The 19,069-nt window shown below is 34.3% G+C and overlaps 1 protein-coding gene across 31 annotated transcripts in view; it reads right to left on the bottom strand.

Annotated features, from left to right (window-relative positions):
• Positions 1-4,633: 4,633 nt before the first annotated feature.
• Positions 4,634-19,069, bottom strand: part of adgrb1a (adhesion G protein-coupled receptor B1a) — a 158,947-nt gene continuing 144,511 nt past the window's right edge. For 20 of the 31 annotated variants that reach the window (XM_087287626.1, XM_087287631.1, XM_087287627.1 and 17 more), the window contains 4 exons: positions 16,037-16,680; positions 8,671-8,706; positions 8,407-8,565; positions 4,634-6,223 (listed from right to left, as the gene is read on the bottom strand). In XM_087287626.1, the coding sequence (XP_087143752.1) occupies positions 6,029-6,223; positions 8,407-8,565; positions 8,671-8,706; positions 16,037-16,680 (1,034 nt within the window). In that variant the 3' untranslated portion in view covers positions 4,634-6,028. The remainder of the gene's footprint in view (positions 6,224-8,406; positions 8,566-8,670; positions 8,707-16,036; positions 16,681-19,069) is intronic. The other 11 variants (XM_087287628.1, XM_087287636.1, XM_087287642.1 and 8 more) reach the window with 2 other exon arrangements.

Raw genomic sequence — 19,069 nt, 5'->3', positions numbered from 1 at the left:
TTATGTTCATTCAATTATTACTTTGATATTCCTCAGCTGCTGTTTCCTCTCTCAGCTGTGTTTGTGTGTTGTTGAGTTTATGCAGTTTTGTTCACAACTGGCTTCTGTAGGGATCTTGAATTTAAAGGGATAGTTAACCCAAAAATGAAAAGTCAGCCGTTTACTCACCCTTGACTTGTTTGATTCACGTTTGAGTTTTTTTTTTCATTCTGTTGAACACAAAAGAAGATATATTAAAGAATGTTGGAAACCTAACCGGTCATAGCATTTTTCCCTGATCCTGATGCGTTTACACACACGCGCGCGCGCCCGCACACACGCACACATACACAAATAGCTTACTCAGATTTTAAGACAATGTATTATGATTAATGATTGAATGACTGAATGCCCAAAATTACAAGAAACTCTGGAGGAAACGTTGGATAGCATATTGATGCAATGACATTATTCGATCTGTACTGTAACATAAAACTAATCATGAAAAGAACATTCTGAAAGCAAGTCATATAATCATAATATTGCCTTATTTCTTGGTTTCTGTGGGGTCTTATTCTTAAAATATCTTAAAGGCTAAACTTTCAGGCCTTAAAAAATCTTAAATTTACTGAAATATTATTTTGTAGTTCTTAATTTTTAAAACAAGTTTCAATTTTCCTTTGTTTGTGTATTGCTAGGCAATCTGGCCAAACAATCACCAACTCAACATTTCAATAAAACTTAAAATAAACTTAAACTTTTTATTTAAAAAGGACATTTTTATTCTATTTATAATAATGGTTTAATTGTTTTCCTTACAATAACATTTGTTTAAAAGTGCTCCATTTATTTACTGCTGAGGACAATATTTAAAATATTTTGCTAAGAATTAACAACAAATTTTTATGGTTAATATGTATTATTGTATTATTAAATGTATTAAATTATGAAAAAAATTATAGTGCAAATAAAAATATTTTCTGTCTGGGCCATTTGAAAAAGTTCCTTAGTCTTCATGGGTCTATAATTTCATTCATAATGGTCTTAAAAATATCTTTAAAAGTGTTAAATTTAACTTGGTGAAACCTGCAGACACCCTGTATTTAGATTAAGCTAAATATTTTTAATTAGTGATGTCCATGTTAAAGCAATCAGTAGTTGCAAGGTTTCAACATTCTTCAAAATATCTTTGTCTTCAACAAAAAAATAAATAAAAAATGAATATCTCAAAGTACTGTAATTGTGTAAATAATTGCAAAATTTCCCTTCAACTATCCCTTTAATATCTCTAAATATCCCTTTAACGTAAACTTTCTAGAACCCTTGATTATTATTTTTTTATCTACACCTTTCAGATGCCATATTTTTGTTGTAATAAATCAAGTCTTGGTCGTTTATTCTTGTAGTTTACACTGCACCCACAAGTCGTTTCAATCACTAATAACTGCATTAAATATTCGTATTAATTAATTACATTTGAATTTCTGATGAACAAACCTATTTTGGATTGGTTTTCTAATCGAGCGACCATGTGATATGAGGTTACGAGTCATTTCTATATTTGTCAGTCATTTTGCAGCTTTCAAAAGACGTGTTGCCAGGTCCTCAAGGGATGCTACATTAAGCATCCTTATCATATTTCTACCAACACTACAGTTTACAGTTAAATGGTTTGTGTGTTTGGTTTAAGGGTTTGGGCGAAATTATGGGCTAACATGCATAGTATATTTTGTCATGAAGATGTTTTTGAATGGAAGGTTGTAGAATCTGAGGCGTAGCAGAAATTGTAAGAGCATGAATCCCTGTTTAAACACAATGAACACCTTTTATACAGAAACATATTTCATAGCTCTTATTACTCAGCAGTACCTACTGTACATTTGTTATGCTTTCACTGGTGATTAAATATAATATGCTTTACTACAGAATTGTTGACTGATTGACTCTGATTGACCCAATTTCAAGCTTATAGAAAGGCAACAGTAACCAGCTGCTCGTTAATGCAAATTTCGAATCAGCCAATCACATGGCAGCAACTCAATGCATTTAGGCATGTAGACATGGGCTGCGTCCGAAACCGCCAACTACTCAGTAGGTACTGCATTTGAACTTAAATGTACTACTCGGCCGTTGGAAAAGTACTTTCTATACAGTATGAATGTGAAAAGTATGAATGGAATTCGGACGTACTACATCGCCATTATGACATAGTCACGTGACGTACTTGCGTAATTTGCGTCGCTTTACTCTCATTCATGAACTAACTCGCGGGGCAGAATCTCGCCGGAAGTAGTAGGTCATCCGGGTACTTCTCGCATACTGTTTTTCAAATTCTATGAATTCGGACATACTACTCGGCTCACATACTGATTTTAGGGTACTATATAGTATGGAAATATGCGGTTTTGGACGCAGCCATGGTCAAGACCATCTGCTGCAGTTCAAACCTTACCTTGCCTTGTTGCTGCAGTTCAAACCTTGCCTTGTTGATGCCAGAGGTCAAAGGAGAATGGCAAGACTGGTTTGAGCTGATGGAAAGGCAACAGTAACTCAAATAACCACTCGGTTATGCAGTAGAATATCTCCGAACACACAACACATCCAACCTTGAGGCGGATGGGCTACAGCATCAGAGGACCACACCGGGTGCCACTCCTGTCAGCTAAGAACAGGAAACTGAGGATACAATTCACACAGGCTCCCCAAAGTGGACACTAGAAGATTGTTAAAACTTTGCCTGGTCTGATGGGTCTCGATTTCTGCTGCAACATTCTGATGGTAGGGTCAGAATTTGGCATCAACAACATGAAAGCATGAATCCATTCTGCCTTGTATCAGTGACTCAGGCTGCAGGTGATGGTGTAATAGTGCACATTAGTACCAATTGAGCATTGTGTCAACGCCAAAGCCTACCTATTGTATGTCAGGTTTAAACTGTGAAAATTGACCACACTGATTGTTTAAAGCTGCTGCATGTAATTTTCTGACTCTAAGAATGATTGAACATGATCAAAGAAAAACACTGCCAATCTATTTGGATGTGTGCTTTCTGTCAGAAAGTCAGTTTTTGTTTTGTTCTTTTGATTTTGAAGCAGTCACACTTCGTATCAAACACATTTGATTGACGTTTGACGTTTGTCAGCTAGCTGTGTCAAAATTCACAAAAATGTGTTAAAATGGATTTGAAAATGGAGAATGTAAAAACAAAAACTTCTTTAGACTATTAAAAACTAAATTTGCTTGTCAGTTAATATAAAAAGAACTCTGGCTACTACTAAAACTGATCCATATAATAGTTCTAATAACTCTTTTCCTTTTGTTCCGTCCTTCTGTTGAATTATTTCACATATATTAAAGCACATTCTTTGTTGTTGCAGCAGTAGCAAATTAACAGTCTTACTAAACTTGTATTTTCTAAAATATTAATCTTTCAATTTTACTGCAACCAGTGATGTATTAAAAAAGTGTTGAGTAACTAATGCTGACATAATTAGGTTCAGGACACTGGGCCGCTCTATGGTGACATGAAATTAATGTCCTCCATTTGCAGCATGGCCACATTTTCCCTCCCACCAGATTCCTAAGTCTCCAAAGCTAATGCATTCTTTTAATTGAATAATAACACACATTTATTATCGCGAGCATTTACAACTGCTAAAGTCTTTATCAGTGGATTTATAGGCTCCTCAGATCAAAATCAGAGCTGTGTTGTTCTCGCAGTATTTATAAACTATCTATCTGTCCGTCCGTCCGTCCGTCCGTCCATCCGTCCGTCCATCCGTCCGTCCATCACTTTTCCATATATTCATACATTTGTCTATACATTGATCTATTTGTCAATCTGTCTTTCTATTAATCCTTCCATTTATCTGTTCATCCATCCATCCATCAGTTCATGTATATCTGTCTGCCCACCCATCGTTCTATCTATTCATGATCCATCCATCCATCCATCCATCCACTCACCCACTCATCAGTTCATGTATATCTGTCTGCTCACTCATCTTTCTATCTATTTATGATCCATCCATCCACCCACCCACCCACCCATCCATCTATACATTCATGTTTATCTGTCTGCCCACCCATATTTCTATCTATTCATGATTCATCCATCCATCCATCTATCCATCCATTCATCCACGAACACATCCACCCACCCATCCATCCATCCATGTATATCTGTCTGCCCACCCATCAGTCTATCTATTCATGATCCATCCATCCATCCATCCATCCATCCATCCATCCATCCATCCATCCATCCATCACTTTTCCGTTTATTCATCCATGTTTGTCCACATATGGTTCCATATTTCCATATGCATTTCGATTCATCCTCTCATTGATCTATTTGTCAGTCCATCCATCTATTAAACCATTTACCAGTTTATATAATTTTCTATCTGTTCATCCATCCATCCGTCCGTCCGTCCGTCCGTCCGTCCGTCCGTCCGTCCGTCCGTCCGTCCGTCCGTCCGTCCGTCCGTCCGTCCGTCCGTCCGTCCGTCCGTCTATCTATCTATCTATCTATCTATCTATCTATCTATCTATCTATCTATCTATCTATCTATCTATCTATCTATCTATCTATCTATCTATCAGCAGCGAAACCAAAAAGCTTTGCAGAGATATAAATACGACATCTTTTCCCTTTATTATATAGATATACTTTTTTTATTAGAAATATGACACATTCATTTTGTGCTCTGAAAACTGTACAATAACAAAGAAACCCCAGTGAACTTAAAAAAGGGAGTGTGGGAAGTCGGGAAGAGGAGAAGGAGGAGGGCAGGGCTCTGATGGTGGAAAATTCAGGCAAGAACGTATCATCTGGAGTGACAGTCAGTGAAACCGAAACACACACCGTTACATGATGTTACAGAACACAGAGATAGTCCAGTAACCCGATGAGGTTTGGGAAAGGGGGGGGTGGGGAGCGGGAGGACTTCAGAATCTCAATGATATCTATAATAATGGTAACAATATTCCCCAAGCACAGTAAGAAAGATATTTATAGGCTAAAATTCATTTTGTAGAACTCTTCTGGAAATAATTAAAATGCTGTACAACAGGACTCTGAGGAGTGAGTCTTGTGCTTTCTCTGCATGTGTGTGCGACCACAATCTAACCAGAGAATAACACCCCTCTGCGCTTTCAGATATAAGACTATTTGTAATATATATATATATATATATTTATATATTCATATTCATCTCCGTTTCTCTTTCTGAACATATTCTGAGACACAGCAGTTTGTTTCAGGTCTCTCAGCTCCAGTGATTCTGATGAAAACATCAAGCGGATGAAAGCGTGTTGGTTCTGTTGACCCCACCAATTTGACCGGCCTCCATCCAGGAAAGTCCCGCTGATGGCATTGGACACTGACTGAGTCTTGAAGGATGTGCAGGTCGTGCGGTGCTCGGGACAGCACAGTTGAGGGCTGTACTGGCTCAGAAGGGCATTGGACACAGATTAACAGTCATATGCAAATGGTTCGGGACGATAATGTCTCCTCTTTCGCCCGAGCGTACATGTCACACTGATCAACAACGATGATAATAATACTAATAATATTCAAAAATTCGATTTTTGAATGATGACTGATTACTGCCGGGCAGTTTGAAAGCTTGCTGTTGTCGGTGTTTTTTTTTCTTCCGCAACACTCTTGATGATCACTAATAAGTGTGTGTTTGTGTGTGTCCAGAGGTGTAAGAAATTGAAGGCCACTCACTAAGGCTCATCGCGGGTCACCGTTCAACTTGCCCAGTTCCTGCTAGCGCCAGCTCATTAGCCTTGCAACAGGCTCAGACCTGGATTTTTCGAAAGTGTTATGATTCGCTTTGACATTAAGGAAAAGGCCATTCCAGGATTACAAAAAAAAAAAAAAAAAAACAGAAATGAACACAAATCAAAAAATTGCACAGCCATGTTGCTTTCTCTCTCTTTTTTTTAATCAGCATCTTGCATACTTTTTCTCAAATATGATTCCTTCTCTTTTTCCCTGTGGGTTAAGTTTGTTCTGTTGGTCTGAATGCTCTGGGGTCTTTTAGACCTCCGTCTGCAGGTCCATGATCTCCTGGCCCACTAGAGGGATGGTGGCACTGGCCTTCTCCCACTCCACTGCCTGCATCTCCAGCGGTGAGGCCTGCAGCGGCTCCAGCTCCTTGCGCACCCATGATGGAGGAGAGTGAGTCTTCCTGATGCCCTCCCATGCCCGCTTACTGGGGGTCTGCTGCTTGTCCTGCATTACATTATAGAGAAATGTTTGGGTTATGGTTTAGTGCAAAATCAAATCAATCAATAAAAACATATACAGTGCTCAGCATAAATGAGTACACCCCATTTTGTAAATTAATATTTTCATCCATTTCTCAGTGAATCTAGGTAATGCATTTATGCATTAAAAAAACAAAGTATTTATTAAAATAATCGTGTTTTAATCGTAAAACAGCTTTAGAAATAGAAAGATAACATATTTCAATTCATGTGAAACATTGCAAAAAATTACAAACTACAAAATTATTAAAAAAAAAAAAAAATATATATATATATATATATATATATATATATATATATATATATATATATATATATATATATATATATATATATATATATATATAAATATATATATATATATATATATATATATATATATATACACACACACACACACACACACAGATATGTTTCTCTTTATTTTTTGCTCTTTTTACAAAAATGCTCTTGTGATTAACCTAGAAAAACCAGATGAAATCGTGTTCAGGTCCACAACGTCTGATGTATCTACAAACCCTGTAGTTATACATAATCTAAACATCAGACAGGTAGAAAGTATTTGTGTGTAATAATAGAAAGGAAATGGAAAGATTGTATTGATAGTGTTTGTTACAAGATACTACAAAGAATCTATTTTTTTAGTCATCTTAGATCATTTGAAGCATTGAAAAAGATTTTTGATTTTTTTTTTTATGTCCGTACTTATGAGTGTTCTGTAGTATTGTAGTTGTGTATGGTATAATTGTCTGTCTGTGAGTCTAAAAACAAAGTTGATGAACCAGATTAAAATCTGTTCAAGGATAGTAGAAAAACCTGTTGAGAAATTATATGACCATTCGTATTACAAGAACCTTACAAGGCTGGCAAGGAACATTATTTCAACTCTATTCATGTGTTGAATTATGAATTTTTACCATTAAAGTCTAACTGTCGATTTAGATTCCCAAGTTTTAATAAAGTGAAGTTAAAAAGAAGTTTGTATATAAGGCTGTCTTAGAGCAAAAAAGGTCAGTGACAAATTATTTGTTTTTTTTGTATGTCTCTTTGTAAAGAGCACTTATCATGATGTTATGCAAAACAAATTTCAGAAGCAAGTCTGACAGGTTATGTATTTGTAAACATTTTTTTTTTTTACAATTTTTTTGAATACATTCCTCAAACATATAGTTGAAGTAAGAAAAAAATTAGCCCCCCTTTAAATTGTTTTTTTTTATATATCCCAAATGATGTTTAACAGAGCAAGAACATTTTCACAGTGTGTCTGATAATAGTTTTTCTTCTGAAGAAAGTCTTATTATTAGTTTTATTTTGGCTAGAATAAAAGCAGTTTACATTTTTCATTCATTTATTCATTTTCTTTTCAGCTTAGTCCCTTTAGTAATCCGGGGTGCCACAGCGGAATAAACCACCAACTTATCCAGCAAGTTTTTTACGCAGTGGATGCCCTTTCAGTCGCAACCCATCTCCGGTAAACATCCACACACACACTCATACACTACGGACAATTCAGCCCACCCAATTTACCTGTACCACATGTCTTTGGACTGTGGGGGAAACCAGAGCACCCGGAGGAAACCCACGCGAAGGCAGGGAGAACATGCAAACTCCACACAGAAACTATCTAGTAAAATATTATTTTTTTTAGAATTAAAACTATCATGTTTAGAAATGTGTTGAAAAACATCTCCATCCATCACTTTTCCATTTATTCATCCATGTTCTCCCTTAAACAGAAATTAAACAGAAGGGCTAATAATTCAGGGGGGCTAATAATTTTGACTTCAACAGCCTAAAATTTAGTTTTTGTAATGTAAGACATTTTAAGGCTTTTTAAGACCCCATGAACACCCTGCATATATATATATATATATATATATATATATATATACTGTATGTGTGTGTGTGTGTGTGTGTGTGTGTGTGTGTGTATATATATATATATATACTGTATGTGTGTGTGTGTGTGTGTGTGTGTGTGTGTGTGTGTGTGTGTGTGTGTGTATATATATATATATATATATATATATATATATATATATATATATATATATATATATATATATATATATATATATATATACACAATCCCAACTATGACAACAAAAAGATCTAAAAGGTAATAGAGGGATGAATATAATCTCCTACACTAAGGTTGGTTTTGTCGCTTCCTCCTGACGAAATGCTCCATCTCTTTCCAGGCTTGCAGTCGACTGGAGGAGAGTCTCTGTCCTTCTCTGCGTGCTGCAGTTTGCGATTCAGGTCCTGAAACATGTCCTGATGACGCTTCCGTGTGTGCATGATCTTCTGCAAGAGGATAAATAAACACACGCTTCAGTCCCTGTGCTGAGGCCAATGAAAACACACCACTCAAGACTGCTGTCATTTGTGGAAGATTTACATTACACTGACCTCAAAGTCCAGCTCTGCATAGCGTGATTTTCGTCTCTAAAAGGGCAAATAAGAAAAATAAATAAATAAATAAATAAAGGATGTTATTGTGTGTCTTTTCAGAGTGGTCTTGGGTTAAAAAAAGTATATGGGTCATTCTCAAAATATAGTGGTAAAATATACCCTTAGGCTTTTCAGTCATAAACAAGTATTTAAAAAGTAGATTTTTATAACAAGTCATGACATTTGCATAATAGTTTAAAGTTAAAAAACAAATCTTAGATCTGGTATACAAACTCTATTATTGCCTGTTTGTTTGTTTGTTCTAATTTTGTTCGTCCAGTTTAAGCTTTGCAAAAATCTTCAAATAGAATTTTCAATGTAAAATTCATTTTAATCAATTAATAATTTAAATATAATATAATATAATATAATATAATATAATACAATATAATATAATATAATATAATATAATATAATACAATACAATATAATATAATATAATATAATATAATATAATATAATATAATATAATATAATATAATATAATATAATACAATATAATATAATATAATATAATATAATATAATATAATACAATATAATATAATATAATATAATATAATATAATATAATATAATATAATATAATATAATTGCCTGTTTGTTTGTTTGTTTGTTTATTTGTTTATTATAACTTTGTTTGACCAGTTGAAACATTTTAAGTATTTTCAAATAAAAAATTGTATGTAAAATATATTTAAATAAATTAATAATATTAATATTAATATAATATAAAATTAAAGCAAAAAGTAAAATGTACTTTTTAACAAAGTTCCAAAGGTAACTAAAACTAAAATCATATTAAAAAGTTACTTGTAAAACATTTTTTAAAAATAATATAATTAATAAAAACATCAATAATTACTCAAAAATTACAAAATAACATAATTTCTTGTCATTGGTGTCAAAATAAAGTTATTAAAAACAAATAAAATGGGTTTATTTCAACATGCGACCTTTGATTAGTAATAGCGTCAATATTATAATGAGAACAATAATAAATAAAAAAAAGATTATTGAATCTACTATTATTGTTGAATCTACATATTAAAACATTTAAGATTTCATAACATTTTCAGCTATTTAAGAATGACCCAAATGTAGTAAGCAGAGAAAGAAAGATTGCAAAATTTTGGTGCTTAAGGCAGACTTTGAATTAGCATTGTGTGTCTTATATATTTATACATATATATTGCATGTTTCCGGCGAGCTCCTGGCACGAGAGTGCAGTAAACAGCTTGTGACCGAATGGCCTTTCTTTAGCCTGTCGGAGAGCGTCTGACATTCTGACTACAGCTGTGCGAGCGCATTGCATTCTGGGAGAGTGTTTGGCCTGAGGTGAGGAGGAATCCACGCTTGTCATCTGCTCCCTTTTAAAGCACGAGCAAAATCTGACCTTTCTCTTCTGAGAGGGATAATTACGAATGTGGAAGGCATCGTTTAAGCAGCCTTCTTTCATTCCTTCCTTCCCGAAATGGCCTTTTTATTTAATTCCGTTAAGTGTTTCGGTGTTGTTTTCATTGGCTGATGTCAGTTGAAATGTAATTCTGAGCCACGTAATGACAGTCCTCAACACAAACATGCTTTTTTTCTTCACTCTGCACATAAATTAGGACATTCGCTCCCTTGTGGCAGAAATGACAAACACTGATGCGAATTCACAGATGGGTCTGCAGCACAAATTTCTCTAGACCAGAAACCAAAAAGTGTCCATCATTAACGTGGAACAATCAAAGTAAGCGTGCAAAAAAATGCAGATGAAAAGATGTTGTGATTTCAAACATATCAATACCAGTGTCCACAGAGCCATGGAATGTTAATGGAGAGTCTTTCGGAAAGCAATGGTATCGCAAGCATCGTAATTAGGGCTGTGCATTTAATCGAAAATCTGGTTTCGATTTCAATTTTGGCTTCTAACAATTATGAAAAACCATTAATCGCGATAAACGATTATTCCATCATATATACCGCCCCCTTTCCACACATTTGTTGCTCTGCAAAGCTCAGTTCCACATGAAAATGACTAAAAGTATCTTCTGTAATGTAACTTTTGCAGCACGGGGTCCGCATCATTCATATTTTTAAAAGCGCAAATGCTGTTGTGTGCGCGCGCCGCGTTTAGCCTCAGACAGGCTCGAAAACGAGTAGAGCACACACATCCAAATGCCATCTTAATGTGAGCGATTGGTCAAATACATGCACATTTGTGTCAGAGCGCATTGTTTAGTGATTATTTATATTAACCCTCATTTGTGTAATAAACAAACGAGTTGAGAATCAAAAGACGTAAAAGAGAAACCATATCAGAGCCGCACTGTTCTTAAAGTAACAGCGTGCAATATTCCTGCTGCCGCCTGTTTTTATTATTAATCAAACAACAACTGGAGAAAATCCCTCACTGCTCTTGACTGAAGGACTTTTGTCGCTTAAGCTTTTTTTTACAGGGAAGATGCTTAAAGCAGTTTAAACACAACAGATTTTAACTAATTTCTGATAACTGATTGCTTTTATCTTTGTTATGATGACAGTTCATTATATTTTACTAGATATTTTTCAAGATGCTAGTTTTCAGCTTAAAATGCCATTCAAAGGCTTAACTAGAGTAGCTAGGCAAGTCATAGTATAACAGTAGTTTCTTCTGCAGACAATCAAAAATATATATTGCTTAAAGGGACTAATAATATTGAGCTATTAAAATAGGTTTCAAAATATTTAAACTGCTTTTATTCTAGCTGAAATAAAACAAATAAGCCTTTCTCTAGAGGAAAAAATACTGTGAAAAATTCCTCTGTTAAACATCATATATATATATATATATATATATATATATATATATATATATATATATAAAATTCACAGAAAGGCGAATAATTTTGACTTCAACTGATAAATCGTTTTGAATAATTGTGATTACAAATATGACCAAAATAATCGTGATTATGATTTTTCCCATAATCGAGCAGCCCTAATTGTAATTATCGTAATATAAGTTCTAAATATTACTGCTGCCTGTTTTTTTTTTTTTAAGTCTGCGTGAACAAAAAGTTGCAGAAACTTTTATTTTAGTATGTCAATGTACTTTCAGCTGAAACAGAATACTAAGCAGGGGGCCGAGGTTTCTTTTTGCGTAGCATTCTGTCATGGCAAAGTAAAGGTAGGGGATCATAGACAAGAATATTGTGGCTGAAGCAACCAAATTGACATCAACAGGAAAAGACCATCAATCCAAACTTATAAGTAAGTGGTTGGAATAAGAGTTTTTTTCTCCTTTTTTGCAAATGGTCAGTTTTTTTCTTTTCTGCAAATATTGACAAATGTCCTAGTTTTTTGTGTGTTTCCCAGCAGGCACAGTACGTCACCAGTTATATGGCAAACAAATACTTATATTCAGCAGTAAAACATCACATTGATCAATAGTGACACTACCCAGCAGGCACAGGATGTTATCATGACGTCAGACTGACGTTGTACCCCAACATAGTGGGGGCATTTCATTTTGTTTGGAAACGGAAATCAGGTTGATGTCAGAACCCAACATCAGGATGACGTCAATGTCCAAAGTCAAACCTAAAGTCAACCAAATATCAATATCTAATGATGTTACAGCTTGACGTTGTGCATCAGACGTTGGATTTAGGTTGCCATACCTGACAAATAAATGTCAGTATTTGATGCCAATATGACGTTTGTTTAAGATATTGGCTTGACATTGGATTTTGGTCACTTTTTCAGCATCAACCTAAAATCAACCAAATATCAACGTCATTTGACGTCATTGGACGTCAAAATAACATTGTCACCTAATGTCACGACCTAAATCTAACCTAGTATTAACATCTTATGAAGTTGTGTGCCTGCTGGGATCTGATTTTCTGATTCTCAAATATGTGAAAGAATATGTACTTAGTCATTTAACAGCTTAATAATGATCATATTATTTGATTTATCATATATGATGGGCATCATCATGTTAATGGAGTAACCGCAGCTGCTGGATTTTGATTCATTAACTTCTACCAAATTACATAATAGTAAGTGGCAGTTTAATTGGGAAAGTAAGAGAGTAAACTTTCTAATAACCTTAACAGTGTGTTACTGATAAACAGGGTTAATAAAACACATTGTCAGATTATGTGTAAAATGATAATTATATATTTTTGCTACTACCTATGTATATTTAAATGTCTGAAACCTAAAATAAATGTTATCTTTTTGAAAACACTGACGTAAGATAAGCGACGTGTTTGATTCTTTGGCTCGGTGCAAGGAAAGCAGTTTTTTGCAACGTGACGCATCAAGTGATGCACTGAACATTCTAATCACACCGGTGTGATTGTATGCATCAAATGGTTAAGGTGGATGTACACTGTACAACTTTTCCTGTTGTACAAGCTCATATATGTTTTTCCTCATGGGTAGAAGTCATTTGGAAATTGTTGTTGCTCACATTGTCGTGACTTATACAGTTCGAGAGAAAGTAGTGCCTCATAAGCTCTCAATAATTTTAAAACATGTAAAAAACATTTGATAGCTGTCAGCTTGAATTAGTAAGAAATGTGCGATTGAAATAGATGATCTGTCTATCTATCTGAAGTCGATCAATCAGGATGATAAACTCACTGAACAGTAAGTGCTGATGTGCCATGGATGACAGGGTCATCAGATATGATAGTTTACGTTGGACTAGGCTTTATAAATCACACATGTGGGTGAAAAGGCATACTGACTTTCCAGTGGTGAAAAATAACATGCTTGTATTGCGTATCATTATTAAGGTCTTAGCTTTGAGAGAGAGAGAGAGAGAGAGAGAGAGAGAGTTGCTATGAAAGGAAAGTGTTCCTATTTCTATATTTTTGACGCCGGAATCACCAGGTCATAAAATCGTTTAGTATTTAACATAAACTTACAATTGTGGACATCCAATCTTCTGATCATTAGACCATGTGTGCTTGCTTTTAGACACAAATAAAATCAGCCCGTACATTACACAACACCGTTTTCTACCTAAATGTTAATCTTTAAGATTTAGGCCATTTTGCGATTGAATATTGAAGTGCACGTTTTTTTTTTTTTTTCTGATATCGTCTCAGTGTAAACAACAAAATTGTTATTTTGTGAAAACAGTGATGTGCTCCTGCTAATTTTTTATTTATCTTCAAGTGCATAGATATTTCTTTAAAGTGACATCGCCATCTACTGGCCTGGCATGCATAATACATAAGTTGTTTTGATAAAATTATCATATCTTTGCCGAAACTATTGTTTAATACTATTCTTAAGACTCATAAGCGTCCATCATTTATTAGGAATAATCATGGCTGAGATGTGCAAAATGTGAATGGATAGATGTCATGATTTAAAAGAGATCGAAACCAGCCTCCACAAAGCCGTGAAATGTTAATGGAGAGTCATTCAGAAAGCCGTTGTGTCTGATTCATTTAGGCTGTGAATCTTTCCATAAAAGATTGTGATGAGTGATTTTGCCGTTTAGACACAAATGAAGTCAAGCCAGCTTATCCGCAGTGAGGAAACAGATGGAGGACGTCTATCACTTTGCAACCCTCTACTCAAACCTTGGCAAAAGCCTTTGACTAGTAAATCTGACTAGCCAATTTGTGTGTGTGTTTATTTTGTACTTGAGACATACTGGAAAACCAATCAGACATTACTAGTCCCTCAATTATAATTATTATTTTTTTTTTTTGTAAAAACTATTACTATTACTATTAATTCTACTTAGAATGATATAAAATGCGTAAAGGTCTGGTGAGCTCCTTGGCTCATTATTCACAATTGGGATGGGTCGTTTACATCACACTTATGTTTGGGAGTTTGTTTCTATTCGTTTATAAAATGTGACGTCAGGTGAAGCAGCTTTCGGGTCCAAGTGTTCTATCAAACTGCATGGGGAGAATGAATAGTAATAATAAATGTTTACAAAGTGATGTAATACTTTTAAAATTCATGATTTAAATGTATATATCCAAACCCAATGACAAAAAGTGATTAATTTTTTATTAATTGTTAAAATATTGGTGTCTATGATGTAGCAAGTCCAGAGACACACCATCACTTTATATCAAATTCACTTTAATTTGTGATATGACAAGTTAAAGTGAAAAAGGCCATAGACTAATATTTTCTTAATTCAAGTTAGTAGCAGCTTGGACCCGGAAACAGTAATCCGTACGTCATGACTTAACAAGCGGATATAAAGGGACATTACCATCTACTGGCCTGGCATGCAAAATACAGAGTTTTTAATCGATTTTGTGGATCTGTAAGAACAGAACAGGAATAATTTTGATGTGCTGCAAATGTATTTTTTCGCTTTTAATACTTGATGTGTAAACCTACTCTAATTTGCTATGGCAAAAAGTGAATAGTAATAGGTGAATACTTTCCAACAAGATTTCTGCTAATTACAGATAATACTATTTCTAATTTTGCAAAAGATTTGTTATCTGCTGCTTTAAGTGCTTAAGTTATTTAAAGTAAAAAGGATTCTAAACAGCTATTAATATATAATAATATAATATAATATACACACATTGAGTAGTTTGGTAGTTTTTTCATGTTTTTTATTCTTTCATTATTCTTAAATTGTTAAATATTTCTTTAATACTTATAGTATGTAGGTTCAAATGAAATTATTACTCCAGTCATTATTGATTAATAATGATTATAATAAAAATGATAATTAATATTAGAGTGATTTCTGAAGGATCATGTGACTGTATACTGGAGTAATGAAACTGAAAACTCATCTTTAAAATCACCAGAATAAATTCTGTACTTATTTTAAAACATTTAAAAACTCTACAGACCCTAAATCCAGACCATAAATATATATATACAGTTAAATACAGAATTATTTGCCCCCTTTGAATATGTTTTTCTTTTTTAAATATTCCCCAAATTATGTTTAGCAGAGCTAGGAAATTTTTACTGTATTTTTGATGATTTTTTCTTCTTCTAGAGAAAGTCTTATTTGTTTTATTTTGGCAAGAACAAAGCAGTTTTAATAAAAAAAAATGTATTACAAATCACGTCATACAGCTAATTACATTTTTATGAATGAATTCTACAATTCTTTCAATGGTTTGTGAATGTTGTACATCAAAGGACCCTAATTATCATTGTGAATGGACCTTTAGCCTGTAAATCTAATCGATGGCTGTCTAATTAAAAAAAATCATTAGCCAATGACTAATAATAGACATTAAGCCACCTTTCATTAAAATTTAGTCAAACATGCGAGTGATTTTCTTAAAATTGTAGAGGGCTGCAAGATTGAATCCCACAATGAACATCATCATTTCTTACCTCCAGAGAGCTCATGGACAGTGTGGAGACAGTCTCGCTCTTAGACATCCCAGAGTTCCCAGAATCCCCTTGCTCACACGTGTTTGTCATCTGGGACTCGCTGGAGATATTCTGCACCGTCTGCACCGGGGACTCCCTCTCCGAGCATGAAACGCTGACTCGGTCGGTGGGCAAGCTCTTCAGCCCGAAGCCTGCCACGGGATCGGTGCCAACAGGATTGGCCAGGTGGATGAGCCTGGTCTGTGGTAACTGTTCGATACTGATGTTATATTTGGCGGCCGGGTCTTCCTTGCCACCCTTCGTAGGCCTAAGGGTGTTGTTGTTGTTGGGCAAAAGCACGTAACCCTGACCTGCACCTCCACCACCTCCTTCAGGAATGTCTCCCGGTGCTCCGTCAAGCTGTTTGAAGAGCTCGCCGTCACAGATGTAAATAGATTTGGCCCCGGGTAACTCCGTGCTGACCCCGGCGATGGCGCCTTTGTCGCGGCGCATGGTGAGAGTGTGACTGGCGTAGTCGGCTACGTTTTGCAGGTGGACCTTTGCCATGCTGGCAGGAAGGGTGTTGAAGTTGGAGCCTTTCTGTACTGTGATCTGCTGGGACGAAACCTTCTCCTCGCCTTGCTGGGAGGGACGCTTCAGGGTGCCTGTGAATCAAAAGGAAAAGTGCTTAGTAAGTGAAAAAGTAGAGAGAGAAAAAGCGCATGCTGATTTGATATAGCAGTGCTACATTTTGATTTTTTTTTTAAATCAACTCAAATGATGATGTAATTTATTTAAATATAATTTTGCTGAATCATGCTGAGAAATTATAGGACAAATCAGAGAACAGTAGATGAATAGGGGCCTATGAAAATAGATATTTATTTATTTCTTTTTTTGCTGGATTACATTTTAAAAGCTTAATAATAATGATTTAAAGCCTTAAATAATTTTAAACTAAATGCTGCTTTTTTTATCCTACCAATAAAGTGATTAGAAAATTAAACTTTAACAATAAAACACTGAGTATGTTTACATGGACACCAATAATCTAATTTTAATACGATTAAGAGAATACTCTAAGAGTCTTCCATGTAAACAGCAATTTTTGATTCATTTGATCCCATTAAGGTCATAATCGAACTAAGCAGAAATCCGATTAAGACATGTGGAGTATGCCGATTTTACTCAGTACAGAAATGTAAACACCTAATCAAACTTTTACCATCTTGTAGTATTTTCGCAGCATTTTGCGCCAGGATAGTCCATACACACATGGGTGTTTGACACTATTCTCTGCACCACACCGAGTACGGAGTAAAAAAACCACAGACACCTGCATTGTGAAATACGGAGAAATGTTGTTTCCCACACGGCTTGCAACATCAAATTCCATTAAAACAACACTCCTCCAGCAATTCATACTCGCATCCAATATCTCGTTTGTCACGGGGCCATGCATGAAATGTTCCTGACTGAATATAAAAGTGCCAAACTGCAGTTAAAGTAGACAAGTTAAAAATGAAACACCCAAAATTACATGAAATTATATGAGGAAATGTGGATAGCATTGTGTAAATGTGGAATGATGTTAATCGAATTATGTGCTATAACATGTAAAACGGGATCATGAAAAGAACACTCAAAAAGCAGCTCATGTAAACACCTTCATATCATATTACTGTCTTATTCAGATTAAGGCAAATTATTTGATTACTGATGTCCATGTAAACCTAGTCATTGATGAAGTATAGTAATCCACATTTATTATTTAATTTGAATAATTTCTGATGCTACTTCATATTGTAATTAGATTTTTATTTTATAGCACTATTTTTTATATATTTAAGCAAAATGTGCCAAATTCGGCATTGTTCCGCATTTGATGGTACAGTAAATGTTATTATTTTTCTGAATTTATAAAAAAATGCATTACTATATTGAGTTACTTTCCAAAAAAGTTACTAGTTGTGTTAGTTACTTTTTATGAAAAGTAATGTGTTACATTACTTCTTTTTATTACTTATTACTTCTTATTACATTACTTATTGCTTTTTCATACCTGCCTGAGGCTTGATCTCTTTCAGGGTATTTTTTCTTTTTTATATATATATAGAAGAACTCTTCATTTAACAACACAATGTATAACTCACACTTTCATTTACCTTAAAAAAAAATAGAACAAAGTAAACTTCTGAGATGGTCTTGACGCTACATATGCCATATATACAAATAAATAAAAGTTAAAAGCAACGTTTTTTTTTACATATTTTATTATTTCTCCCCATGTTCTGTTCACTTGTTTGTTGTTGTAACTGTGTTGCTTAAAAATGTAATAAATATATATATAAAGCTATGTGTTTGCTACTTTTGTATAATTGTCTTGTTAGTTCTGTAAAATTACTGTCCATTGAAACAATCTCCTTTTCTTCTACGTATTCAAAATAATGTGAACACTTCCATTACAGAAATGTAAGGCTCTGCCATCTTGGTTTCTGTCTGTTCCTGCAGGAAGCTCATTCTGCAATTCAACGTGATTACACTCATTTTAATTCAGCAAGTTATTTTTTAAAAGAAAATTAATTAATCTAAAAAGTAACTAAAATATTATGACTTATTTTTTTAAGTATATGTTACTTTACTCTTTAAAGAAAGTAATTATATTACGTAACTCGCTTTACTTGTAATGCGTTACCCCCAACACTGATGGGGAGCAAGTAAGCTTTCTTTTTTGTATGAACTATCCCTTTAAGTCCAGAAACTTAGTAAGCATTGATTATAATAAGTGAAAATGACCAAAATATAAACAAAACACAATGACAATGCTGTTAATGGTTTAGTTAAAATCATAAAAAAAACAGTCAAGATACCATGGTAGAAAAAAGTCCAGCTTTTAAAAAGGCGAGAAGTTCTACCAACTGTTTTGATATGTTGTAGAGGAAAACGGAAACATAAAAAATCCAAATATGGATCAGTGACTTGTTTTGATTTTCACATGAGCACCAGGGAGCTAATTACACATTATGCAAAGTGTCAGGTAATCATCGGATATCT

This window comes from Danio rerio, chromosome 16, assembly GCF_052040795.2.
Source record: "Danio rerio strain M-AB ecotype USA chromosome 16, GRCz13ab, whole genome shotgun sequence".
Lineage (NCBI taxonomy): Eukaryota > Metazoa > Chordata > Actinopteri > Cypriniformes > Danionidae > Danio > Danio rerio.
This window is presented reverse-complemented; position numbering and strand designations above follow the sequence as displayed.